General features: G+C 57.0%; 5 protein-coding genes across 9 annotated transcripts; 2 read left to right on the top strand and 3 right to left on the bottom strand.

Annotated features, from left to right (window-relative positions):
• The first annotated feature begins 403 nt into the window (after positions 1–403).
• On the top strand, positions 404–1,940 carry WBP1 (WW domain binding protein 1). 2 transcript variants are annotated; one of them, XM_074230030.1, is made up of 4 exons: positions 404–488; positions 719–890; positions 999–1,187; positions 1,278–1,940. In XM_074230030.1, exons 1-4 carry the CDS (start codon positions 426–428, stop codon positions 1,766–1,768), a joined length of 915 nt encoding a protein of 304 aa, XP_074086131.1. In that variant the 5' UTR covers positions 404–425; the 3' UTR covers positions 1,769–1,940. The 2 variants fall into 2 exon arrangements, with proteins under 2 accessions (XP_074086131.1, XP_074086133.1); XM_074230032.1 differs by having other exon boundaries at positions 405–488; positions 788–890.
• MOGS (mannosyl-oligosaccharide glucosidase) lies at positions 1,362–5,221 on the bottom strand. Its single transcript, XM_074230012.1, has 4 exons — positions 4,780–5,221; positions 4,439–4,668; positions 4,173–4,369; positions 1,362–4,074 (listed from the first exon to the last, which is right to left on the bottom strand). The coding sequence occupies exons 1-4, from the start codon at positions 5,153–5,155 to the stop codon at positions 2,334–2,336; spliced, it is 2,544 nt and encodes an 847-aa protein (XP_074086113.1). The 5' UTR covers positions 5,156–5,221; the 3' UTR covers positions 1,362–2,333.
• A 48-nt stretch (positions 5,222–5,269) lies between these two features.
• On the bottom strand, positions 5,270–6,147 carry MRPL53 (mitochondrial ribosomal protein L53). Its single transcript, XM_074230033.1, has 3 exons — positions 5,733–6,147; positions 5,549–5,661; positions 5,270–5,467 (listed from the first exon to the last, which is right to left on the bottom strand). The coding sequence occupies exons 1-3, from the start codon at positions 5,825–5,827 to the stop codon at positions 5,349–5,351; spliced, it is 327 nt and encodes a 108-aa protein (XP_074086134.1). The 5' UTR covers positions 5,828–6,147; the 3' UTR covers positions 5,270–5,348.
• Positions 6,148–7,220: 1,073 nt separating this feature from the next.
• Positions 7,221–12,219, bottom strand: CCDC142 (coiled-coil domain containing 142). Its single transcript, XM_074230013.1, has 9 exons — positions 11,243–12,219; positions 11,058–11,144; positions 10,817–10,978; positions 10,581–10,711; positions 9,904–10,005; positions 8,259–8,373; positions 7,878–8,055; positions 7,610–7,809; positions 7,221–7,468 (listed from the first exon to the last, which is right to left on the bottom strand). Exons 1-9 carry the CDS (start codon positions 12,183–12,185, stop codon positions 7,221–7,223), a joined length of 2,166 nt encoding a protein of 721 aa, XP_074086114.1. The 5' UTR covers positions 12,186–12,219.
• Positions 12,220–12,282: 63 nt separating this feature from the next.
• On the top strand, positions 12,283–23,892 carry TTC31 (tetratricopeptide repeat domain 31). Of its 4 annotated transcripts, none has more exons than XM_074230017.1 (15): positions 12,283–12,894; positions 13,100–13,185; positions 15,394–15,496; positions 15,634–15,923; positions 16,045–16,128; positions 16,289–16,345; positions 16,576–16,680; positions 16,800–17,033; positions 18,968–19,019; positions 19,412–19,502; positions 19,615–19,756; positions 19,866–19,970; positions 20,445–20,710; positions 22,723–22,788; positions 23,307–23,391. In XM_074230017.1, exons 1-14 carry the CDS (start codon positions 12,855–12,857, stop codon positions 22,763–22,765), a joined length of 1,698 nt encoding a protein of 565 aa, XP_074086118.1. In that variant the 5' UTR covers positions 12,283–12,854; the 3' UTR covers positions 22,766–22,788; positions 23,307–23,391. The 4 variants fall into 4 exon arrangements, with proteins under 4 accessions (XP_074086118.1, XP_074086117.1, XP_074086116.1 ...); XM_074230016.1 differs by lacking the exon at positions 22,723–22,788 and adding an exon at positions 23,621–23,892 and having other exon boundaries at positions 12,285–12,894; positions 20,448–20,710; positions 23,307–23,390; XM_074230015.1 differs by lacking the exon at positions 22,723–22,788 and adding an exon at positions 23,621–23,892 and having other exon boundaries at positions 12,285–12,894; positions 23,307–23,390.
• The last annotated feature ends 1,087 nt before the right edge of the window (positions 23,893–24,979 follow it).

Raw genomic sequence — 24,979 nt, 5'->3', positions numbered from 1 at the left:
CGGACCCTAATTGGTGGACTCGGCGCCCCCGAGGCGGAGCTGGCGCCTCCCATTGGCCGCCGCCGGCGCCGATCAGAGGCGTCGGGCGATCGCTTCTCGACTCTTTGTCCCCGGGCTCCCGTGTCCGGGCGGATGGCGGCGACGCGTAGGTCTCCGGAAGTGCCTTAAGAGGCTGTTTCCCATTGGCCGAGCCGCCAGGAGCGGGTCCCGATCGGCGGCGGCTGACGCCACGCGCTCGCTGATTGGCCGAGAGGCCGCCAGGCTCGGGAGCCGTGCGTCCGGCGGGCGATGGCGGCGGCGGCGGCGGCGGCGATGGGCCGGGCCGAGACTGCGCCGGCCGCGGCCCGGGAAGCGGCGGAGTGCCGGCCGGCGGAGGTGGCGGCGGCGGAGGGGGCGACCCCCCGCCCGGCCCTGTAGGCGGCAGCATGGAACGGGCCGGTCCCGGGAACGGCAGCCACGGAACTTGGGGGGCCCTCCGGGTGCGGCAGGTATCGGGGAGCCGAGGTCTGAGCGGCGGGCGCCCCGCGCCGTCACCCGCCCCCCCACCCCGTCTGAGGATGGCCGGAAGTGCCCGTTCGTGTGCCCATCGGGGACTGTCGGGGGGTCGCGACGGGGGCGGCTTTGTCATGGGGGGGTGGGGGGGGCGGGAGGCGGAGGGGCGCGGCTGGGGCGGCCCCGGGGACGCGCTCCGATGATTAAAGTTGTCTGCTCCCCCGAGGCGGCGTGGCTCGTGCTGTTCTTGCTCTCGGGCCCGGCCCGGCCCCCCCTGACTCCGCTTCCCCCCCAGCTTAGGGAGCTGTGCCCGGGAGCCAACCACCAGCCCTACGTGTGCGAGAGCGGCCACTGCTGCGGAGAGACCGGCTGCTGCACCTACTACTACGAGCTGTGGTGTGAGTGGCCCCGGGGGTCCGCGGGCCGGTCCCCTCCCAGCACCCCTCCCCCCGGGCCGCCCCGGGCCCGCGCCTGAAACTTGTGGGGCCCCCGGGCCCGCCCCACAGGGTTCTGGCTGCTCTGGACCGTGCTGCTCCTCTTCAGCTGCTGCTGCGCCCTCCGCCACCGCCGGGCCAAGCTCCGCCTGCAGCAGCAGCAGCGCCAGCGGGAGATCAACCTGCTGGCCTACCACGGCGCCCGGCCCGGCCCTGGCCCCGGCCCCGGCCCCGGCCCGGCCCGCTCCGCGCTGGACTCGCGTAAGGCCCGGAGCCGAGGCTTCGGCTGCCCCCGCGCCCCGCCCCTCCTGGCCCGGCCCGGCCCGGCCCGACCCGCCTCTTCCCTTTCAGGCCTCCTCACCTCCTTCAAGCTTCCCGCCTACGAGGACGTCGCTTGCCGCCCCGGAACCCCGCCGCCGCCATACAGCGTGGCCCCCGGACCCCCGTCCCCCAGCTCCAGCGACTGTACCAGCTGCTCCTGTGCCTCCAGCTGCCCCCCCTCCCCACCTGGGCCCGCGGAAGACCCCTCCGGGCCCCACTCCCACGGGGGCCAACGGGAGAGTGGGGCAGGGGTGGCTGCCCAAGGTCAGCCCGGGGATATGGGGGAAGGGGAGAGTCCAGCACCCCCAAACCGGTCCTGCCGTCATCGCAGGCTGACTGGGGATTCGGGAATCGAGCTGTGTCCCGGTACCTGCCACGGTCTGGTCGACCAAGGTCCTGCCAAACTGGGGCCGGCGGGGCCCCTCCCACTGCGGGACAGCGGCGCCCCTGCCGAGCCTGCCCCCTGCGAATTCCCAGTCTCTTCTGAGGGGCCCAGGCCCAGGCAGAGCTGTGCTCTCTGAGGCCCTGGACCAGGGGCCTCTCCTCCCCCAAGTGTCTCAGCCAGAAAGGGGCCAGGTTGGCCCCTGGGGGAAGGGATTCTGGCTGTGGTGGTTACAGATACAGAGAGAGTGGTGGTTGCCCTTCCCATACACATACCCAACACCTCAGGTCTCCTTATTAAAGAGATTTAACTAGCTGGGTGTGAATATGGATTATTTTGAGCCTTGGGCTAAGGGGAGTTTTAGAGGAGAGTCAAAAGCCACAGGAAGACAACTTTTAATTTAGAAAAATAAAACTCTTGACTTCACCACCACCTTCCATCAAGACTACTACTAGACAAAGGTGGGGCAACACCTGAGATGAAGAGCTCCGGAGAGGAGGAGCCAGCGCCCCGCCTCCCTGCGTCGTACGTGGGGCTCTGGCCCCCCCAGCAGCAGCAGAGGGGGCTGAGGGAGTGGTGGGTCAGTCATTTCCTAGCACTGCAGGCCTAGGATGAAGGATTGTGATTTGGGAAAGGCTGGCCAGCGAGTTGGTCCTGAGTTGACTGACATGGGAAGGAATGTTTGTTTGGAGGATAGGAGGGGATCAGTAGTCCTCAGCCATGGCGAGGAGCACGAGGCTGGTCCAGCCCTGGAACGGCCGGCAGCCCATGCCGTGACCATCGCGATCGCTGTACTGTTCCCATAAAAAGCCTGTATCCCGGTACTGGCGCCACACATTGCCCACCAGGTTGGTTCGAAGTTTGGCGTGGAGTTGAGAAGCCTGAGCTCGATGGGGGCCCTCTAGGCGCCCATAGTGATCCAGGGCACCCAGAGCCAGGTAGTTGATATTGAACCACACAGCCCCTCGCCAGTATGGTGGGTCATGCTCTGAATTGCGCTGTCCATAGAGAGAGCTGGAGGCAGCTAAGGATCGCAAACCAAAAGGGCTCCATAAGTGTCTGCTGTCTGCCAGCAGGTCCAGCAGGGGCCCCAGGTGTGGGGACTCAGGGCTCAGTAGTTTGAGGAGCAGGGGAAAGAGGCTGACATACCCCAAGGCATCAACGTACCGTAACTGGGGAGGAGGACGACCTACCACTCTCACCAGCCCCTGTGGACCCCTCGCGAGGCGGACAGCTCCTGTATGATTCCCAAAATCAGCAAACACTCCCAACTCGGGGGCCCAGTGCAACAAATCCAGGCCTTCCTCATCCCTCAATCTGGACGAGAGTTCGGCCAGCTCAGCCTCCGCCTGGGTCTCGCCAAGCTTTTGTGCCAGCCTGGCCAGTACGCTGGCCCCAAAAGCCACCCAGCAGCGCAGGTCCAAATGCCGCTCGTGGGGCGATGGGTGTGAAGCTCGTGGGTAGTCATCCAGGCCTGAGGGCAATGTCTTTGGGTTCAGCAGGCTAGCAGCAGCCTGGTCCCGGCCCCGCCAGCGGTAGGACAGGGGGAGAGGGCCTGCTTGGCTTTGCTGAAGCCAAGTAAACCAGGCCTGGAGGCGAGGAAAAGCTATTCGCAGGAAGTCCAAGTCAGTAGCATCTCCACCGTCCAGCATTCGCATCACAGGCAGCAAGAGGGATGGGGGGTTGGCATGGGCTGCTCTCTGTACCAGGAAAGGTGGGGGCACACGCACCCTGGCCTCCTCTCCCAGGACCTGCTCTCGCCCAATCCAACCGTCGGCATTCAGCAGCCCGAGCCAGTGGCCCAGCACCTCCCGAGTCAAAAGGGGCTCCCAGCGGTGCACCACGAGTTGGTGGAAACCCTCATCCCACAGAAAGCCACGAGGGAAGAAAGATCTCGAGGGGACAGCTGTGAAGAGTGGAGCAGGAGGGAAAAGGGCTGGGGCTGGCTCCTCCTCTGGTCCTTCATCCCCAGGATCTGGTAGCACCAGGCCTTGCCCATAGAAATAGCCAAAGCCCCCCAAAAGCCCACTTAGGGCTGCCCGTCCCAGAGCCTGCTCTCCCGAACTCAGGCCTCGTGCTTCCAGCCCAAAGGTCTCCTCAAATCGGTTGGTGAAGGCCGCGATGTGGGTCTCCAGGGCCCGGGAGAACACCGGTCCAGCCAGACGCCCTCCGGGACGGGATTCCCCCCGCCCCACGCTTCCCGATTCAAAAATCAGCTCGACCTGGAAGGGGGGCTTCAGGGTTAGCTGCTGGACTACGACCTGCCCTTGGACCCCGGGGCCCGACTGGGGACTTTCCCCTTCCCACTGAGGGGATCCAGGCAGGCCCAGGTAGCGCTCTGGAGAACCCCCAGGGGGCCGGTGCTGGAACCACCGGTTTAGCCGGTTCTTCACTGCTTCCGTCAGCAGGTGCAGGCCCGGGCTGGGCATCCAGAGGACGTTGTAGCTGAGGGAAGACGAGAAGGAGTGAGCAGGTGGGGAAGTGGAGAAACAAGGAGGATGGGAAGGGAGGGGTCAGCCAGGGTCCCGGGCAGCTGCCCTTACCTGCCGTGCTTTGAGGCTGCCCCTTGGGCGTCAGTAGGAGGCAGGAGGGTAAGCCGGAAGTCCCCGAGCTCCTCGGTGTGGCCATCGATGCCCTTCAGCTGCCCCCCGGTGCCAGGGTCCGGCGTCACCGCGCCCTGCCCGTCAGTGGCCACGTAGAAGAACAGAGAGAGCAGCGGCGGCCCGGGGCCCCGGAGGCTCTGAGAGGGGAAACCCACGAGTCAAAGCCCGGCCGCGGCAGCGGGGAGGCCCCCCGGGCCCCGGCTCACCTGCGGCTCGGCCGTGACCCTCCAGCTCCAGTCCCCGCCGTGGCTGCCGCCCGGCCGCTTCACGAACTCGGTGGTGAGCAGCAGCGCCCCGTCCTGCAGGCGCTGGCGCCCGAAGCGCAGCCCGTCGTGCAGCTCCCAGCCGTAGGGGCCCACGCCGTCGCCCTGCTCGCACGTGTGGCGCAGCGGCCCGGGCCCGGCCGGGGGGCCCCCCTGCTGCAGCCACATCAGGCCTGGGGGGGGGGGGGTTGGGGTGAGCGCCGGGGCCGCCCCCCGCGTGCCCCCACGTCCCCCGCGTGCCCCCGGGCCCGGGTCCCCCCGCGTCCCCCGGGTCCCCCCGTTACCCGTGACGGGCGCGCGCGGGCTGCGCGTCTTCATGCCGAAGTACAGGTGCGGCCGGTAGGTGCCCCAGAAGAGCGCCGGGGCGGCGGGCGGCAGCGCGGGCGGCGCCGGGTGCGGGGTGACGGCGCGCCGCGCCCGCTGCCAGGCCACGATCCCGCGCCACGACAGCCCCAGCCCCAGCCCCAGCGCCAGCGCCACCCCCAGCGCGGCCAGCGCCGCCGCCCCCGGGCCCCCGCCGCCCCGGCCCCCGGGCCCGCGCCGAGGCCCCGCGCCCGGGCCGCCCCCCGCCCGGCCCTCCCGCCTCCGACCCGCCTTGTCCGCGGCCCGCGGCCCCTCCGCCGGGGGCCCCGCCCGGCGCCTGCGCTCGCCCCGCACCATCCTGGCCCCGGAGCGCCACGCCGGGAGCCGGCAGACCGGAAGTGCGCGGCCCGCGCGAGCGGAAGTGACGGAGCGTCGGCCCGCCCCCCGACGGACGCAGTCAAGAGGCAGAGAGCGCGGAGACTCGCGTTTATTGGCCTCAGCCCCGCCCCTGCGCCCGCCCCCGGCCCTCAGCCCCGGGCCCCGGGGCCGCTCAGCCCTGGTCCCCGGGGGCGCCGCTCCGGCTCTTGGCCTGCACCCGGGAGCCGAAGGCCAGCAGCATCTCCTGCGCCGTGAGGTGGGCGCCGCGCAGGATCAGCCGGTCGCCATCTCCTGGAGAAAGAAAAGCGGGGTCAGGCAGGCGGCTTGGAGGGCCGGGCCGGGCCGGGGCGCGGGGCCGGGACTCGCACCCACCGAACAGCACGTCCACGCAGGGCTCGGAGCCGTCGTGCCTCACGTCCACTTGCACCGCGCAGTTGAGGTTGGAGGCGCGGACCTTCTCGCTGCTCACAGCCTGGAGGAACCGCCTGCGAGCGGGAGAAGCCCGAGTCAGAGGGCCCGGGGGGCGGGGGGGCCGGGGCCCGGGGCGCCCCCTTACCTGGTCGCCTCCGCGTTAGTCTCGAAGGGACAGAAACGAACCAACACTCGCTTAACCGCCTGCAGTCCCAGCCGCGTCCCCGCGGCCCCGGCCATGGCGCCCTCCTTTAGCGCCCCCGACGCAGCAGCATGCTGGGAAGTGTAGTCCGGGGGCGGGGGCGGGGCCGGGGCGCCCACGTGTCCTCGGGACCCGGGGAGGGCGGGCCCGTCCCGCCGGGTCTCCCGTGGGGGGAGGAGCTGCCGCTAGGGGCGCTGCGCCGCGGCGAAGCGCTCTCGGGTTGCACGGCGCCGGCCAGGCCTGCTACCTTGGCACACCTCTGCCTCAATCCGGGCCCGGGCCCGGGCCCTTCCTAGTTGCCCTGGCACCATTGCCCTCCCCTTCATTCGGTCAGGCCTGGAATCGGTCCTACCTTCCTGCTTCCTTCCCACGGCCAGCTTCTCCAGTTCCCTCCACGTCTGGGCAGGGAGGCAGCCACTCTTCCGCCCGGGTCGCCTTTCTTTAAACCTCTGCTCATATTTTTGCAATCTGCCCAAGATCTGCAGGACAAAGTCCAAACTTCAGCCGGGCATCAAACCCTGTCCAGGGCCTGGCCAAACTACCTTTCCCCAGCAACTATCTCACCTCAGTGGCTTGGCTCTGGTCATCCCTGTTTCCAGAAGGTTCTATATACTTAAAAAGCCCAGGTTAAATCCCTTTATCAGTTCAAGTGGAAGCCTTCTCACATTCACTTCTTTTATATGTCATCCGAGGTGCGTTATATCCTTGAGCACTGGAGAATATCTGAACAATAGGGTCCAACTCCCCACTTTACAGATGAGGAAACTGAGGCCCAGAGGGTGAAATAAATTGATGGCTGACCACAGAAAACAAATAGCAATCTAGATTTTTGACCCATGATCTCCAGCTCCTGGGCTTTCAATCTCATCACTATGCTATTGTTGCCCGTGTCCGTTCTTTCTCTTTTGTTGTACGTTCTTTCTCTTTTGTTGTACGTTGTGGGCTATGGACGGGCAGGAAGCCCGTTGGTTTTCTCTTCATCTCCCTGGTACCCTAGTAAGAGATCTCACACAACTAGAACTTAATAAGCATCTCCTGACATGTGAACCCAATACTTTGTCTGTGGCAAGGAGAGAAGACCCAGTTTTGTCAAGTTAGCAAAGAGGGCCTCAGCCCTGAGATGTTCAGGGCAAGGAGCTGGAAGATGGGGACGACCCACATGGCCCAGACTTCCCGGACTCCAGTTTCTTTGATTTGCAGCTCAGACTCCCCATGCTTTGGGTAACAGGATCTCCAACCCCTGTGTCCCTTTGGGTTCCAGGCTCTAGAGAGACTGCTGCAGCCCCAGGGCTCACACTGATTCTGAAAAGTAAGCTCCTCTAGTTACTTTGGTTCCAGAATGGGCTTCAGCTCCTGAGCTCCTCTGGACTTGATTCAGCCTCTGGTGTCAAAGCTTGCTGGGCTCCTTTGGACTGATTCCATGGTCTATCATCAGGGTTCAGGACTAGTTCGAATGCAAAGAAAGCTAGGCAGATACCATCGTGGGGACTGGTGCTGCCGGAGGGCCAGCCAGGCCTGCTGGTTGCCGGCCAGGTAAGCCTCGGGGTTGGGGCCTCCACCTCGAATCGTGCTCAGAAGTTGAGCTGTTTGGACAGGACGTGGGGGAGGTGGTTCTAGGTTCTCTAGGCTGTTGAGGCTGCTACTGGGTAGTTCAGGGGTCTGGATCTTGTTACAGGAACCTAGTGAGATTAGGGATAGGGTGAAGAACAGGTTAGGAGATGTGTGGGAAAGGGAGCTAAGAGACAGCTCAAGAGGTCCCAAAGCCATAGGCTAAGACAGGGGCTGAGACTGGGTCACTATGTGTGATGACAAAGACTTACAGCAACACCAGGACCCTCGGGAGCTTCGGCTGCCTGGCCTCGGCTGCTGCAGCAGACACAACAGGGCCCCGTCCGCCCGCTGGAAGACGCCCAGCGTGAGCAAAGCCTGACGCAGCTCAGGGGTCAGACCCCACTGCTCCTCCTCCAATAGTCCTCGGACCACTGCAAAATCCTGCTTCAGTTGCAGGGCCCCCTGCAGGCTGAGGATAAGAGACAGTCAGACCCCCTCTCACTCCTCCAAGCCCACCTCCCCTCATCCCTGGCCTACCTGAACCGGATCTTCTGAGTGAGAATGTGGTTGAGCCAGGCGTCCAGAAGTGCCGTCAATGCCTGTGTGAGAGGAGGCCCTTGGGCCTGGGGGGACAATCCCTGCACCCCTTGCAGCACAGGCCCCAGAACAGCTCCCACTACCAACTCTGCATAGTCACTGGGAATGCTGGGGAGTTCTGGGGACAAGGGTAGAGTACAAAGTGAAACTCAGGACCCCTTTTATAGAGTGGGGAAGAGAACCACATGGTCTGAAGTGGAGCAGGGAGAAAAGAGCAAGGGGACAAAGGTCAGACAGAGGATAGAAAATGAGGGGGACTTGTCGGCTTATTTTAAGCTGAGGGTGAGAAGAGTGAAGTCTAGACCCCAAGGGAGCAGTTACCAGATCGAAGCTTGAGCCTCCAATGGCGACCCTGGGGCATGTGGAGCTGGAAGCCCTTGGCCGCTTGTCGATGACATTCTCGGGAGAAGAGACACAGAGCCTCCTCAGACAGGACCTGGGAGTGGAAAAGGGTTTGTCCTGGGCTCTGACCACTCTGCTTCCCTTTCTTTGCCCAGTGTCCCTGAGATGAGAAGCTGAGGTGATTCCAAGGTGGAAAGAAGTGCTGACACTCACAGGTCACAATGACCAAGCTGGAAGGGGCATAAAAGGCCTAGCAAAAGATGCCTTTTACAAACCTGTGGCCTCCAGAGTGCCACTTCTTGGAACAACCCCTCCCCAGCGTCCTTCTCCTGGACTATATAGAATAGGGGGTGGGATGGACAGGACAGTGATTTCACTGTGCAGCCAAATGCAGGCAGGGGTCAGACCCTAGGATCATGAAGCCAGAATGTGAATGAGGGCAAACTAGCCAGAACCTTATTTTTAATGTTTCAGTAACTAATAAACAGTGAAATGCTCTAGGTACTGCTTCCCACTATTGAAGTGAAGAAGAGAACAAGCACAGATCAGAGAGTTAGGACACATAAATGTACTGGTGGTAGTTCACACCACCAAGAAGAGGTGACTTCAGACACGGAAAGAAGGCTAGTGTGAACCAAAGTAAAGAACCAGGAGATTGGGGGGGGGGGAAGCTTAAGTGTGAGAGTGTGTGTATTTGGAGGGAAAGTGCACTAATATAAATGAGCAAAACAACTCCATGCAACTATAATTTTGTCAGCTGTCACTAAGTAGACTGTCTTTGGTCAAGATTTCATTTTCTTCCAAGTTGTGTGCCATAAAAGTAGAAGCTGTTCTCAGATGCTGTCACCTCTCAAACCTGTGCATTTCTCCTGGCGTCTCAACTTCCACATGCCTGCACGTTGATCAGATTGCTCCCTGGGGTCTCTCTAAGCTCCTGTCCTTCCCAAGGGTTTCCTACACATTTACCACCTGACCTCCTTCAGGGCTCTGCCTGTCCCCAGTCAACCTCCCCCCTTCTTCCTTGGTTTGTTTCTCCTCTATGTTTTCAATATACAGGTAAAATGGAAGGCTCTGATTTCAGCATTCCAATTCTTCTTTATCTACTCTGATTGCTTCATTCCTCTATGTGGAAAAAAATCCCAACCCTGACTTTTCTCATAAACTCCAATCTGGCCATCTGCAGTGAAATTGAACACACAAAAAAAATACTGGACAGATGAGCAAAAGTCCTGGCACTATCATTCAAAGGCTATAGGAACTTGACAAGGCCCTTCTCGTGTACCTCAGTTTTCCCATCTGTAAAATTATTTCTAGCTCCAAAATTCTTTGATTCTAGTATTATCTCAAATACAGTGTCTTAACTAAGCTTATATTTTCCAAAAACAAATAGCTACCCTCTTGCTTTCTTTAGAAAGAACATTATTTTATCATCCAGCCATCTGCTCTGTACTCAGCACTAATAGGGATATAAGAAACTATAGAGGAGAAACTCATCCACTTAAAAAAGATCTAAAAGAATCCTAACAATTCAGGCAGGCCCATTCCAGTTTCCAATGCTATTGATCCATGGCTGTGTTTTTACAGTTAAATCTCCCTTTTCCTCCCATTGCTTTTTAGTCCTTACCTGGATTCGAGATGTCAGTCTCTGAATTTCCTTTCCCAGTTCTGGGACTGATGCCCCTTCAGAAACCAGGGTTGCCAAGGTCTCTGCCTCACAGAGCAGAAGCTTTGGAAGAAGCACAAAAATTAGTTCAGTCTAGATCTTCAATTCACCTGCTTGTTCAGATTTTAAAATTCCTTTTGCAATCTACCCATTCTCACACCTCAAGTGACTTGCCTTAAGAGATGCTCAAGACTCAAAGACTCCCCACAAATACAAAAAAAACTCCTCTGTCATGCTCTTCCTTCTTTTTTTTCCTTTAATTTACTTAAGGCAATAGGGTTAAGAGTGACTTGTCCAAGGTCACACAGCTAGGCAATTATTAAGTGTCTGAGGTCACATTTGAATTCAGGTCCTCCTGACTCCAGGGCCAATGCTCCATCCACTCTATGCGCCAGACATACTCTTTCAAAAATCACTCCCAATTCCAAGATTTCCTCTTCCCCAGGAAGGTGATGACATAGATAATGACACTCTAACATGTTCAAATCCTCAAAATCAGTTGCACCAGCAATCCTCTCCAAGGCTTCACAAAGATGTTTCCCTTAGTCCTATACACACTACTCCATCCTCCTCAGGTCTTCTACAGAGACCACAGCAGTGCCCTCTCCCCCCTCCTTGCCTTGACAGAAGATACTCACAGGCAGTTCCCTCTGGATCAGCAGCAGAAGGAGTCCTGGGTCCCATGACACCAGATGCTGCTGACATTTGCTGAGAAGCCAAAGTGTGGTAGTCTGAAGAGTGCAAAGCCCAAGGGCTAGGGGTGCTGGCCCTGGCATTAAAAAAGAAAAAGACATAATATCAGACAAGCAGCGCTAAGAGCAGCCGGTCCTTAAGTGCCTGACATCTCAAAAAGCCCCCGAACCCTCGTCCTCACCTGGAGATCGGCAGGAAGCCGAGGCTGGCTCTCGAAGGACGGAGACGAGTGGAGGAAAGAGCCGGCGGAGGAGGTCGGTGGTGTACATGCAGGAGGTGCCATCCCAAGACCCAGGCACGACCCCACGGCCTCCACGAGTGGATCCCAAGGCCTGGCAGAAGCCTAGGAGAGAGGGAGCCGGGGCGGCGTTGGAAGGGGAAGACACCCGCCTGGGACTCCGGGGTGCCACCCGCAGACTCACCTCGGTCCCAGGTCTGGGTCGAGGCCTGTTGCAGCAGACAGTGGCACAGGGCAGTCAGCGCCTCCTCACACACCTGCGGCAGGGAAGCTGTGGGGAGGCAGCGGGGGGGCCGTGGGCACCTGAGCCGCCCCCCTGGGAGCCCCCCCCAGCCGCCGGGGCGCCCGTCCCTCCCGCCGGCCCCTCACCTTGGTCCAGCGCCTGCCTCAGCTCCCGCGCCACCTTCCCGAGGTCCTCCCAGGGGCCTAGCCTGCGGCCCAGGCTCAGCGCACAGGCCGCCCAGAACAGGCTCCAGTACTGGCCCCCCAGCTGCCAGGAGGCCCCCAGCGGCCCCAGCAGGCCCGGCAGCAGCTCCCCCTCTTCCCGGCAGAGCTCGTGGAGCCGGGCGCGCAGCCGGGCCTCCCGCAGGCCCAGCCGGAGCTGCCGGGCGCCCCGGCGGCCCCGCTCCCCGGCCAGCAGCCCCAGCACGCGGCCCGGCGGGAAGGGCCGAGCGGCCCCCGGGCCGCGGCCGGCCGCCAGCGCCAGCACCTGGTGGTAGGCCGGCAGCAGCCGCAGCAGCTCGGCCAGCCGGGGCGCCAGGGCCGGGCCGGCCGCCGCGCGGCCCAGGCCCTTCAGCCGCTCCTCCAGGGCCGCGTCCAGCCTGCGGGCGGCCAGGCCCAGCGGCAGGGCCAGGGGCGGCGCCGGGGCCCCGCGCGGGCCCGGCGGCGGCAGCTCCCGGCGCAGCTCGGCCAGGGCGGCCCAGGGCCGCGGCGCCCGCAGGAAGGCCAGCGCGCTCTGCAGGCCGCGGACGCAGGCCCGGGCCCGCAGCAGCTCCTCGCGCTCCCGCTGCAGCCGCAGCAGCGCCAGGCGCAGCCGCCCCAGCGCCGCGGGCAGGCGGGGCGCGGCCCAGGGCTCGGGGGCCCCCTCGGCGTCCTCCGGCGGCCCCTCCTGCGCCTTGGGGGCCCGGGGCCAGCGCGGCCGGCCTCGCGGGGCCCACGGGCCGCCCGGCTCCAGCTCGCCGTCGCGCCAGCCTGGGACAGCAGAGGCCCGGCCCCGGGCCTCCCCGAGCGCGCCCGCCGGCTCCCCCGGCTCCCCGGGCGCCGGCGTCCTCAGCGGGGGCAGGAAGCCCCCGGGCCGGGCGGGCCGGGCCATGGCGCCGGGGAGCCCGGGGCGGCGGCGGCGGCGGAGGAGGGGGCGGCGGCGGCCTAGTGCCCGGCCCGGGCCCGGCGCCTGTCCCAGGCCCCGCCGCGCCCGCAGCACGGCCCCGCGGCCCGGCCCGGCCGGCCCTCCGGAGGGAGCGGCCCCTGACACCCCATGGGGCAGCACCGGGGCCCGGACAGCACTCGCAGCGGTCTACGCCCCCGGAAGTTGATGAGAGAGGCCCACGTGACGGAGGGAAACTAACCGTCGGCTATCACGTGTTTGGGGTCAGCGCCGACCGCCGGCGCAGGCTCCGCCTCTCCCCGGGAACTCCCTCTGCCAAGAACAAAGATGTCACCCGGGCATTCCGCGGGCCCCCTTCTGCCCCAAACCAAGATGGCCGTCCAGGAGGACCACGACCTCTGCCCTCTGCCTCCTTTTGTCGGGGGCCGCTCTCGTCACGTGCCTCTAATCGGGGGGTGGGGCAGCCCCCAAGTAAGATGGCCGCCCAGGTGCGCCACAGCCGGGGCCCTGGGACGTCCGTGACGCTAGCCGAGGCTGCGCCGGCGCCTGCGTGCCGCGGAGCGAGCGCGGGGTCTGGGCTCGCCCCGCCCAGTCTTGGCCTGGGCTTCGGAGGCGAGCGTTTCCCCGGTTCTGCTTCCGGGGCATCGGAGGCGGGAGATGGCGCCGGTTCGAAAGAGCGATGGGCGCTTGCATCTGGGTGAGGAGGCGGAAAGCGGGGGGAAGGCCCGATCTCGGGGCGCTGCCCCCCCTCCCGGGGACCTCCCTCCCCCGCGCCGGCCTCGCCGTCCCCCCTCCTTTACCCCCGCTTCCGCTTCCGCGCGGTGGGGGCGGGGCCGGGTGGGGGTGGGGCGGGGCCGGGGCGCCGGGGGGCGGCCCCTGAGCGCGCCCCTGTCTCCCCGCAGCCTGCCCCATCCAGGACAAGCCCCCGCCTTGGGATGCCGACCCCAGGTTCTGCCGGGAATTCGGGCCCGAGGACTATGGAGACGAGGTAGCGCCCGCCGGCCCCCGCCGCCTCCGGGACCCCGGGACCCGGGACCCCGGCACCCCGGGATGGGGCCGCCGCCTCTCAGAGCAGCCGCGCGCGGACACCCCGAGGCGAGCCGAAGCTAATTGAGGGGGGCGCTAGGAAGGGCCGGCTCCGCCCGGACAGCCCGGTAGCCAGGGAGGCCGCCCTGCCTGGGGCCCTCAGTTGTTGTGACCCCGGGAGGTGCGGCCGCGGGGACCCCTCCTCGGGAGCCGGGGGTCAGGACAAGCGCAGGTGGCCCCTGCCCGAGCAGGCAGTGCCCGCAGCTAGACAGGCCGAGTGAGCCGGCCGGTGCATAAAAGCGCCCGCGCCCTGAGAAGAAGTCGGGTCCCTGTGGCTGGAGAGGAGACGGAACGGTGGGGTCCGCTGAGCGCCCAGGAATGGGGATCGCCCAGAAAGCTAGGCTTGGTAGCCGGGCGCATGATAGAGATCCAGAAGCGAAGCGGCGAGGGACGAGCCTAATGCCGAAATACAGGGCTCGCCTTGGTCTAGTGAGACTGATGATGGATAAGAGTTGCTAACATCAGGCAGAAAACAAATGTAAAAGTTGAGGTCTTCAGGAATGATGTCCTGGGTACAGGGGTTGTCCCTGATCCTTGGAATCCTTGAGTTCTTTTTTTTTTAAAAAAAAGGGAGCTGATGGAGTGCAAAAAAGTGCTTTTCAGGGTAGAATGGAACAGTGTCCACAAGCGTGGACCTAGGGCTGGGGATTGGAGGCCCCTCTTTCCATTTTTGTTCTGCTTTTGATTCCAAAGGAATCCTGGGGGTCAAGTTGAGGACAGGAGCTTTAGTGGTTTATGTTACTTTACCACCAGGAAGACAAGACCTACTAAAGGACCCTGGGAACAGATGGAATCATTCTTGCCCACTACTCCCTGAACCTGGACCCCAGGATTTGGCACTAAAAACAAAAGTTGTACATCTCTTTTGATTATTCTGTTCACCGTTAACAGACCCTTCGATGCCTCCAAACCCCAAAACCTCCTCTATTTGTCCCTTTAAAGAATTGGAACTGATATTTTGAGATGAGGTGAGAGGAGAATAGTGTCTAGATCCTCAGTAGAGATAATAAAAACCAGCTGCATGTTCATGACTACCATGCTGTATTTTAGCCTACTTGGCCCCCATAGAAGTCTCTATTTCAGGTTGGGTCCCAGATCCTTTGTCCTAGAATCATTCTTATTGAAGTCCTTGGAAAGCAGAACCCGGGTTACTTTAAAATTTGCTTTAATTGTAATGTTGTCATTCAGTGTTTCAGTTGTGTCTGATTCTTGGCAAAGATACTGCGATGGTTTGCCATTTTCCTTCTCCAGTTCATTTTATAGATGAGGAAACTGAAGCAAACAAGGTGAAGTGACTTGCCTGGGGTCAAACATCTAGGAAATGTCTAGGGCTGGGTTATAACTCACTCCACACCAGGGGCTCTCCCTTTGAGTCGCCTAGCAGGTCTTTGTGATAGCTACTATTTCTATAGCTCATCTAAGGTTTTCAAAGAACTTTACAAATATCTCGTTTGATTCTCACAATCTTTCCAAGTGACATGGCCAGATTCACATAGATTGTAAATGTCTTAGATAGGATTTGATTTCTGGTCTTTCCATCCCCTTCCTTGTATTCTCTCCACTGTGTCATCCCTTTGCCTTTTGCCCCATGTCTTATCTCTTGGTCACTTCTGTCTGGATATTTAAAAATATGATTTTGTCTTGGAGCTAGCTTTGACAAAAACGAAGTAGGGAAAGGAGGAAGCTTGTTTAAGCCTTGCTTCTCCCCACTACCCAGAAGCCTCAGGCATTTGTCATATTTGAGGAAACAAACACATACTTAATTGACTTGATCAAGAGTCTCAATCCCTAGGCTCCCAGGAACTACAAATCGTTCTGGAAGCAGAATCCAAGGGCAAGGGAGATTTCCAAACTAGGTTTCAGCACTCTTCTAGTTCCTTCCCAAAAATACATCCTCACCAGAGATTTAGGCCAGGTACGATATACTAATTCTACCTGTAACCCTTGGTGTCATAGTGCCAGCTATTCTGAGAGAAGAATATTTCTTTCTCCCTGCACCCAGTGAGTAAATATTTTGGAAAGTTGAAAAAAATTTTAGAGCATCTTCAGAGTTTCCTTCTCTTCTACTCCTAGTACTTTCCCCAACCCCAGCCTCTGCTTCTCCTTCTAGGACATAGTAGCTTTCCTTCGAAGGCTCATGGCACGTGACCCCCATGGCCGACACCGAATCCGAATGAATGGAAACAGTGGTCGACTACAGCTGTGGCATTACGGTGAGTGGGTCCCAGGGAGCATGTGGCAGGAACTGGGACACGAGCAGGGATATTAATGGGACACAGTCTTAGGGAGATAGGAAAGACTGGAAACCTCTGTAATTATCTCACTCTTGTCCTTATTTCCTTCTTTACAGACCCCAGCCTGGATGATTTCTATGATGATGAGGATGAGGAAGAAGGGGAAGGGGAAGGGGAAGGGGCCAGGGGTAGGAGTAAGAGTCAGAATACCCTCTGTGGTTTCCGAAAGTCCCTTTTATGCCAATCTTCCAGAACTTGGTCCAGCCCCAGCCCCAGCCCCCCACCCAGGCCTTGGTCCAGCCCCAGTCCCCCACGATCAGCCTTCTCTCGTGGCCGTCCTCCTAGCCCTCTTGGCCCATCCCTTCTCCAACTGGAAATGCCCCAGAAATTGCTGGTGACTGAGGAGGTGAGAACCCTAGACTGAAAGCCTTTTCCCATATTACCACTTTTTGCCTGCCTACCCTAATAGTCTAGATCCTGTATCCTTCCCATGCTATTCTTCCTTGTACTCCTTTCTTTCCTACTAGGAAGCTGACCGATTGGCAGAGGAGCTTGTAGCAGAGGAGGAACGAGCAAAGCGACGAGCAGAAAAGAAACGGCTAAAAAAGAAGGTGGCTGGGAGGGGGACCCTTTGAAGAGATGGGGTGGCGGTAAGGGTGGGGGAGTCAAGGAAGGGCCCAATGCCCTCCAGTAAGACTTCATGATTTGGGGGGAGAATAACCATGGGGGACTACTTGAAGAGGAGACCCTCATCTGGTGGGTGAATTGCAGCGGCAGAAGGAGCGGAAACGTCAGGAACGAATGGAACAGGAGAGTGGGGGGGGCAAGGTGAGTGTGGGGCCTGGTGGAAGGACAGGATGAATACTTGGGAAAATGGGTCTAAAAAGATAGGCTGGATGAGGAGGAACACAGGTTGCATGTGAGGTGGAAAGGGGGGATATGAGGTCAGTGTGGGGGCCAGAAGGAACAAGGTGAGTTTTGAGGGGCAGGGATTTCAAAGTAATTGACCTGGGGGATGGCTTATAGGGACACTCTTTCTGTTGGACATCTCTAACCAGATTGTGGAAGGGGCTACAGCGGCGGCAGCGACAGGTCCAACAGCAGGGGCGAGCATCCTTACCTCCAGCCCCCAGAGCCCCAGTCAGGGAAGCAGCAATGAGGAAGTGAGAACTCTTTCCTTCCTTCTCTCTGATCCTGTCAAGATCTCCCTTCCATTTCCCTAGAACTTCCCCATACAGGTTAGCCCTACTCTGACAAGGACCAATTTCTTCCTTACTTATAGGAAGAATTGGATTTGTCAAGCACCTTTGTGTCTCAAGCCCGGCGCAAGGTTGGTGACAGACCTCCCAATCCTCGGAGAGAGAAAGGGTTGAGCCCTGAACCCCCCAACTGGAACCGCCAGAGCCCAAGCCCAAGCCAGAGTCCGAGCCCGAGCCCAAGCCAGAGCCAGAGCCAGAGCCAGAGCCCGAGCCCGAGCCCACAGGAAGGGAGCCGGAGTCAGAGTCCTCAGCCAGAGGTGAGGTCCTAGTGAGACCTAGAATAGGTTAGCAAGGGGCCTGGGGAGGTAGGGTAAATATACAGATTAGACTCTGTAGAATAGGGAGAAGGCTGTTTACTGAGAGCTCCCTTTTCTCCCCTCCTCCTCATTTCACCCCATCCCAGTACCTTCTGCCACTATTCCCTTCACCAATCTCCCCTGCAGCAGGCCGTTCTTGCCTTGGCAAAACCACTCTACATGCCCAAGGGATCCCACTCCATTCCACCTTCTCCAGCAGATTTTCCCCTCTTTCATTTATCTTCAATTTTTCCTTGTTTACTGGCTGCTTCCCTGTTGCCTACAAACATGCCCATGTCTCCCTCATCTTCAAAAACCTTTACTTGCTCCATCCATCCCTGCTAGCTACCATCTCATAATCTCTCCTCCCTTTGGTGGCTAACCTCTTTGAGAAGGTCATATCTACAATAGCTTCCTTCACTTCCCTTACTCTCACACATTCTTCTTAACTCTCAGCAGTCTGACTTCCAACCTCACCATTCAACTAAATTTGCTCTCTCCAAAGTTATTAATGATCTCTTAATTGCCAAATCTAATGGCCTTTTCTCAATTCTCATCCATCTTGACCTTGGCCTTTGACATCTTCTCCTTGATACTCTCTTCTCTCTAGGTTTTCGAGACACTACTCTCTCCTGGTCCTCCTCCTAACTATTTGACCGCTCCTTCTCAGTCTCCTTTGCTGGATCTTCATCCAGGTCATGCCAGCTAACAGTGGGGATCCCCCAAGGCTCTATCCTGGGCTCTCTTCTCTTCTTCCTCCTCTATACTGTTTCACTTGGTGATCTCATCAACTCCCATGGATTCAGTTGTCATCTCTGTGCTAACGATTCTACTTATCCAGCCCTAACCTCTCTGCCGGCCTCCAATCTTGTATCTCCAACTACCTGTGGGACATCTTGAAGTGGATGTCCTGTAGACATCTTGAACTCAACAAGTCCAAAACTGAGTTCAGTTATTTCCCCAAATGTTTCCTTCTTCCACATTTCCCTATTACTGCTGAGGGCACCCCCATCCTCCCAGTGACCCAGATTCACACCCTGGGTGTTCTCCTTAACTCCTCATTCTCTGTCTCAACCCCTTACCCCTCCCAAATCTAATCTGTTGCCAGGGTTGATCAGTTTTACATCTCTCCAACTGTACCCCCTTCTCTCCTCTGATATGGCCCTGCCCTGGCCCAGCCTCTCATTACCTCACCCCTGGACCAGTGCACCTGCCTGCTAGTTGTTCTCTCCCTACTTCATTCTGTCCCCTCCCTAGCTGTCCAAGTGATCTTCCTAAAGGAAAGGTATGATCGTGGCATCTCATTATTCAGTGGATGCCAGTGGCTCCCAGTCACCTCCAGGATCAAATAGGAAATCCTTGTTTTGCATTCAAAGCTATTCATAACCTCTCCCCATCCCCCTTTCCAGTGTTCTTAGACCTTGTCCTACCCCCACCCTCACCACACCCACTGTGCCATCCAGGGATGGCTGGTCCTCGATCAAAGCACTCTATGTCTTCCAGGAACTTTCACTATGATCTTCTGTGCCTGGAGTGTTCTCCCTCTGCATTTCTGCCTCCTGACTTCCTTCATATCCAAACAAGAACCTCCCCCTTCCCCTCCCTTCCCCTCAGGAAGCCTGGCCCACCCCCATCCCTTGACTCTAGTGCCTTCCCTCTGTTGATTATGTTGATTATGTCCAGTATTCCTGTCTCAAGCTTGTTTGTACAGCATGGTCTGCGTGTTGTCTTCCCCCTTTAGACTGTAAGCTCCTTGAGGGCAGGGCCTGGCTTTTACCTCTTTGTATCCCTAGCGCTTAGCACATAGTAGGCGCTTAATAAATGTTTATTGACTGACTGACTGGGACTGAAGATCCGGTGCAGCCAGCTGCTCCAGTTACTATCTCCATCTCTAGGCACTCCCTGGATTACAGGCAGCTGCCTTAAGGCAGAGCCAAGAGTTCGCAGGTAAGCCTCTCCCCCTTCCCCCCCCAACATGACACCGTAGCCACCTAGTCCCTGCTGGCAGGGAGGTTCTGCCCTGTAGGGGACCCAGTGTCTGTAGTTCTCCCACTTGGTTGAGGGAGCTGTAAGATCATGACCATGGTACCAGAGCAGCCGAGGCCCAGAAGATGGACAAAGGGAGTAAGTGGCCAAGCTAAAATTTGAAACCCTAAATCCAAATCCATCACATTTCCTATTATTTCATGAAGCCTCTGTGCCATCCCTGTTCTTAGGGATTCCTTCCTCTGAAAAAGGAACTCCTAATCAGCTGGGAAAAATATGAATGCTATCCCGGGGGTACTCCTGCTCAGCTCAGGAAGCCCTTCTCCCGGCTGAGCCCTGCTCTCCTTCCATAGAGCTGGGTGTAGCTGCAGCCTGGAGGGGCTTGTATCAGGAAGCTGTGCTCCTCTTCACAAAGGCTATAAAGCTCAACCCTCGAGATTACAGGTGGGCAGGAACCACGGCAGAGTGTGGGGTGGTCTGGGCTGGAGAAGCTGGAGTTGGGGGAGAATGACTTAGGGGGCAGCCTGACCTCCGGTTTCCTGTGTGTCACTTACAGACTCTTTGGGAATCGGTCGTTCTGCCATGAGCGCCTGGGCCAGCCTGGCTGGGCCCTAGGTGATGCAAGAGTTGCTCTCAACCTTCGACCACAATGGCCCCGGGGCCTGTTCCAGTTGGGCAAGGCTTTGGTGGGGTTGCAGGTATGGGGGACAAGGAAGAGCAGAAGGGCAGGAGGGAAGGGAGTTTGGGTTTATGATTAGATAAGTGATTAACTTGACTGACATAGACTCCCTTTCTCACTCCTCACAGAGGTTCAGGGAAGCAGCTGATGTATTCCGAGAGACTTTGGCTATGGATAAATCCCAACCAGATGCTGTCCATGAACTCCAACAGTGCCTCCTCCAGCTCACTCTGGTGAGGACCCTAGCTGAGGGACCATATCAAGCAGAGCCTTCCTCTAAGCCCAGCCTTTCTTTCCAACCCACCCACTCCCTATCTGACCCTAGGGCAACCTGAAAGGGATGGTGTAGGGGGGAAGTCCAGACTGGCTGCACAGAGCCAGAACCCACTTTGTACATTATTTCCTTCCTCCCTACAAACTGAGTCTGAGGGAAGGAAAATAGAAAGGTTAAAAACTGACAGGTTCTAAGGAAGTAGACCTGGTTGGGGTTGTTACTAGCTGTGTGACCCTGGACAACACTTCACCCTGTTTGCCTCAGTTTCCTGTTGGGGTTGTGGTAAATGGTCTAGATCAGGGTTTTCCAAAAACATCTAATCCTCATCTGACGGTGGAATATTTTATTGGATTGGGGAGTGGTATGGAGAGGGCGTTGGAAGACTTGTGGGGAGTCAGGAAATGGAGTAGTGATGGGGAAATTCTCCTCTCAGCAGGAGCGTCAAGGGAGAATCCATGGTGCAGCTTTGAAACCCAGGACCCCACAGCAGCTTCCCTACTCTCAGGCTGGGGCCCAAGGGTTGCTCCCCCTCAGTCATTCTGTTGCATTATCCCCTCGGATCCAAGGCCTCCTACCTTCCCCACGGCTCCCCTCTGCTCCCTGGCCTATCACCCAGGCTCCGAGTGGTAGCTTCTTGTACTCCCAGCTTCAGGATTTCACCAAGGCGAGGGGCATCCTAGGACAGCCACCTCCATCCAGGTGAGAACCTACCTGTCTTATCTGTGTGTCTGCCTGTCCACAGAGGGGGTCTCTTTCCATCCCTGTTGACCAGCCTGTAGTGTCTGCTCCCCACGTCCCATGGTAGGAGGGATATGGCAGTTCACTGTACATCTAAGAAGATAGATGACTCATTGCTTTTCTTCTCCAAGATGGAGATCTAATGCCCATAGTCAGCCCTGCTCATAAATTCTAGCACATGCAACTGGCTATCTCAGAACTCACTTTGATAGGGACAATTGCTAGGTTCTGAGTAGCACAAATGGAAACACCATAATCAGGTCATCTGTTCAGAGGTGCTATTAAGCCACTAGAGGCTGGCTTAGACTGGATTCTCAGTTTATTTCAGAGTCCACTTTCTCCCCCTATCCTTTTGCTTGGAGATGGCCATTAACTTCTCTTAGGCCCAGGCCAGATGCTTTGTTCTGTAGCCATTGGCTTTTGCCCTCCAGATGCTTCTCCTGAAAGCCCTGATTCTGGAGGGAAAGGACCCTCTCCTCTTTCATGTCTAGAAAGCCTTTCCTAGACTTGGGCTAAGGATCACTCCTTCCTTTTCTGGACAGATGATCCAACAGTGATCTTCTGCAACCTAAGAAGCCATCCCTATTCCTCCCCAGGTTGTCATGAGCTTTTAACTTTGAACTGGAATCTGCAAGATGTAGCTTAGAAGCTCTATTTGTTGGGGCGGCTAGGTGGCGCAGTGGATAAAGCACTGGCCCTGGAGTCAGGAGTACCTGGGTTCAAATCCCATCTCAGACACTTAATAATTACCTAGCTGTGTGGCCTTGGGCAAGCCACTTAACCCCATTTGCCTTGCAAAAAAAAAACTTAAAAAAAGTCCTATTTGTGGCTCTTCCCCTGTTTTGTGTGTTGAGTCGTTTCAATTGGGTCCAACTCTTTGGTGACCCTATTTGGGGTGTTTTTGGCAAAGATACTGCAGTAGTTTGCCCTTCCCTATTCTAATTTATTTTAGAAATGAAGAAACTGAGGCAAACAGGGTGAAGTGTTGCCCAGGGTCACAGAGCTAGTAAGTATTGAGGCCAGACTTTAATTAGGTTTTTCTGACTCCAGACCTGGCTCTCTATTCACCTAACTGCTCCTGTTTACTTGGGGGCTCATATTTGTAATTAAGGTTCTTGGATCCAAACTTCTTATTTTACTGAATGAACAGAGTGAAAGGTAGTAGAGGGGAAATCCCTTTAAGGTTAACATCTAGACTACCTTTCCTTAGGGTCTGGTGCCCATCATGAGCACTCTCTTCCCTCCCCCCTTCCCTGCCCTGAGACACTGCTCAGAAGATTACCTCCTCCTGTAGCTTGTAGCTTCTTTTCCCTCCACTATCCAGGAAAACATTAGTTCAGGTTGTCCTGAGTTGTTCCTAACAGGTTTTGCTGAGAGAGAGAGAGAGAGAGAGAGGAAGAGAGAGAGAAAAGAAAGAAGAGATAACAGTTTCTTTCTAACTGAGGGCCATTGATCCTAGCTCTCTCCTTTGGAGCTCTCCCCACAAAATAGGTCTACCTTTTTCATACAACATATTCTTCTGTAGGCTGACTCTTCTCAGTTCCTTCATGTACATAGCTTCTGTTCAATCCCTTCACTCCCTTCTTCTGGACCTACTTCAGTTTTTCAACGTCTTTAAAATGTGGCACATAGATTTGAACTCAGTGCTTTAGATATGGTCTTACTAGGTTGGAATATCTTCCTATTACCTGTGTTAATATTTTGAAGCCTCATATGGCTACTTCACATAGAGGGTATATTCCACTCAAAATTGCAGAGCTTTTTCATATGAACCAACCTTTTTGCATGTTAGTTCTGCCATCCACTGTGTCAATTAGCCTTCCCAACTTCATGAAGCCTGCAAATTCAGTTTGTCCCCCATGCCTTCATCCAAGCTGTTGATACTCTTTGGGTCTGGTTCTTCAGCTTCTAATACCCCAACCCTTCCGTCATCCAGCACATTATCATGAGATTTTGTTAAATACTTTGCTTAGGTATATGGTATCTGGCATTCCCCTGATCTATCCAGCCCAGTAATCCTGTCAATAAAAGGAAATAAGGTTAGTTTGGCATGAGCTATTCTTGATGAACCTGTGCTGCGCCCCAGCAATCCCTGCTTTTTCTGAGTGCCTACAAACCATCTTCTTTCATTCATAATTGATCCTAGAATTTTGCTGGAGATCATTGTGAATTAAAAGACAAGCTCCCATTTCGGAACTCCTTCAAACTCACAAAAGACTATTCCTAATAAACCACAATGGCTTCCAGATGAGGTTTCCTCAGAAACATTAAATAATGTGATTGCAGTTATTAAGTGGAAGAGCCTTGGAGCTCCCCATCTGAACACAAGATCTTTAAATGTACCTTGAGCTGCCATTTGCATAAATGCTGTGAAGAGCTGGGTTTGCCCTCAGGGCCCTGCTGTGCACCCCCTGGAGAGGGAGGTCTGCCTGTTCTGCTGCCTCTTTTTTGGGGGGAGGGGTCATTTCCTGGGTGTTAGGTGGTCACTTGGGGAGGGATGGGGAAATTATTGAGCCTGCAAATTGTAACCCTTCCTTCCTTGCCTGTACTCTACCAGATTTGGTCCCCGACCATTTGTCCTGCCGGTCCCAGTTCCAGTTCCATTACCTTCAGTTCAGCACCTTCAATTGCCAAAAACCTGGTGAGGCAATTCCCTCCCCCTAAAGTTCCTAGGTCTCCTCAGCCCTCAGCTCCCTTGGATTTTTGTAGGTTTCCCCTACTCACATATGCACAAATAAACAAAAAATTTTCTCCTCCCCTCCAGCAACTATGTACCATATTGGCCCCTCTCAGTAGCTGATTTCTTCCTGATATTTTCCCACTACCTTTCCAGCTTTGGCCCTTCCCTTTAACATCCTTCCTTCCTCACAGGAGCTTCTAGCAAAGCCTCAAGGTCAGTGCAGCATGTTTGACCTTCGTAAGGGCCCCATTTGGGACCCTGAAGATGACTGCTGTTGCTGGGGACTTTTGTGTCCTAAGGTTCTGGGTCAGGGTTCATCTCCAGCCTGATGCCTGGTGTCTGATTGAAGGTACTCTTAATGGCCAGGTTTGGCTACTGATGGATGAGGCAGGGCTTTGTGTGCTGGTCCCCTTTGCATTCCAAGTCCAGGAACTGAGCTCAATAAAATGTTCTCAGCCTCAAACATCTTCTGTCCTTTTCTTTTTTGATACATCCAGCTTATCCCTTTTACCCTTAGGTACCTGTCAGAGCCAGGAACACTTCCTGAAGGTATTAGCTTGGAAATATCTGAACTGGGGACTGGGGGTGGTAGAGTCTTGTTCTCCTGAACAAAGGAAGAGAGCTGGTTGGTTGGGGGTACAGGCCCAAAGCCAGCTATCACTCCTGAAGTTGATTCCACTTCCTGACCCCCCACAATGCCATGAGACTAATCATCTGGGTTTAGGGACCTAGGAATCCTCTCTGACTCCTCCCTCTTCCTGACTCCCCAAGCTGGAAGATGTAATCAGTCACCAAATTTTGTCCTTTCCTCCCTTAACAGTGTCCCTGCTCTGCCCAACACCCCCCCCCCCCCATTTAGTTCCTCTTAGTTGTCTCCTTGTAGGTTTTCTGACTTCCAGGCTTTTCTTCACTACCCAATACAAGATTATAGCCCTCTCCTGTTTAAAATCCTCTGTTGGTTCCATTGCCCCCATTCAGCCTGGGATTCAAGACCCTACTACACCTGACCTACCAAATCTTGGTTCCCTAAAAGAGCCCTTAAGTCCAAAAGGTTTAGTTGTCCCTGACAGGCTAGACTTAATTTCTGCACATTTGCAGCACGTTGTGAGGCCCCTACTTGAGAAAGCCCTTCTTTCCACCTTATGGAAACCCTCTCATCCCATAAACAGTCCAGTTTAAATTCGCCTCTTTCAGGCCACTGGGGCCAGCTCTGATGTCTTTCTCTACTTCTGGTGCCCCACCCTATATGAACCATCACTGAGGGAACCTGGGGGTGGGGTGAAGTCTTAACTCCCTCATTTTTAGGAAAAAGGCCTAGAGGGGTGAAATGATTGGGAGCCACGGTGGTCCGCCTTTGAGTCCTGTGCCTCAACTAGATGAGACGGTGCGCTCCGGGACTAGAACCCACAGATTTTACCCCAAATCCTCCATTTTTAGGAATTGGGCCCGGGCAGAGTATAAGGTGTTGCTGGGGAGGGGTTGGGGGGCTGCGCGGTGTGCGGTGCACGTTTGAGGCGGGGAAGGAGGGGAGCCCCCGGCAGCCCCTCCCC

This window comes from Macrotis lagotis, chromosome 3 (assembly GCF_037893015.1).
Source record: "Macrotis lagotis isolate mMagLag1 chromosome 3, bilby.v1.9.chrom.fasta, whole genome shotgun sequence".
NCBI classification, from domain to species: Eukaryota; Metazoa; Chordata; class Mammalia; order Peramelemorphia; family Peramelidae; genus Macrotis; species Macrotis lagotis.
The sequence above is the reverse complement of the archived record's forward strand: the minus strand, read 5'-3'. Positions and strand labels throughout refer to the sequence as shown.

Bases quoted from the DNA above. Each gene is read 5' to 3' on its own strand.
- MRPL53 (XM_074230033.1), bottom strand. From the start codon at position 5,827: ATGGCCGGGGCCGCGGGGACGCGGCTGGGACTGCAGGCGGTTAAGCGA. The intron at 5,662-5,732 runs GTAAGGGGGCGC...TCCCGCTCGCAG, and splicing joins ACTAACGCGGAGGCGACCAG to GCGGTTCCTCCAGGCTGTGA. The intron at 5,468-5,548 runs GTGGGTGCGAGT...TTCTTTCTCCAG, and splicing joins CTGCGTGGACGTGCTGTTCG to GAGATGGCGACCGGCTGATC.
- CCDC142 (XM_074230013.1), bottom strand. From the start codon at position 12,185: ATGGCCCGGCCCGCCCGGCCCGGGGGCTTCCTGCCCCCGCTGAGGACG. The intron at 11,145-11,242 runs GTGAGGGGCCGG...GCCTCCCCACAG, and splicing joins GAGGCAGGCGCTGGACCAAG to CTTCCCTGCCGCAGGTGTGT. The intron at 10,712-10,816 runs GTGAGGACGAGG...TTTTAATGCCAG, and splicing joins GGCTTCCTGCCGATCTCCAG to GGCCAGCACCCCTAGCCCTT.
- TTC31 (XM_074230015.1), top strand. From the start codon at position 12,855: ATGGCGCCGGTTCGAAAGAGCGATGGGCGCTTGCATCTGG. The intron at 13,186-15,393 runs GTAGCGCCCGCC...TTCTCCTTCTAG, and splicing joins CCGAGGACTATGGAGACGAG to GACATAGTAGCTTTCCTTCG. The intron at 19,757-19,865 runs GTATGGGGGACA...CACTCCTCACAG, and splicing joins AGGCTTTGGTGGGGTTGCAG to AGGTTCAGGGAAGCAGCTGA.
- MOGS (XM_074230012.1), bottom strand. From the start codon at position 5,155: ATGGTGCGGGGCGAGCGCAGGCGCCGGGCGGGGCCCCCGGCGGAGGGG. The intron at 4,370-4,438 runs GTGAGCCGGGGC...TTCCCCTCTCAG, and splicing joins GGGTCACGGCCGAGCCGCAG to AGCCTCCGGGGCCCCGGGCC. The intron at 4,075-4,172 runs GTAAGGGCAGCT...GTCTTCCCTCAG, and splicing joins GCAGCCTCAAAGCACGGCAG to CTACAACGTCCTCTGGATGC.
- WBP1 (XM_074230030.1), top strand. From the start codon at position 426: ATGGAACGGGCCGGTCCCGGGAACGGCAGCCACGGAACTTGGGGGGCC. The intron at 891-998 runs GTGAGTGGCCCC...CCCGCCCCACAG, and splicing joins CTACTACTACGAGCTGTGGT to GGTTCTGGCTGCTCTGGACC. The intron at 1,188-1,277 runs GTAAGGCCCGGA...CTTCCCTTTCAG, and splicing joins CCGCTCCGCGCTGGACTCGC to GCCTCCTCACCTCCTTCAAG.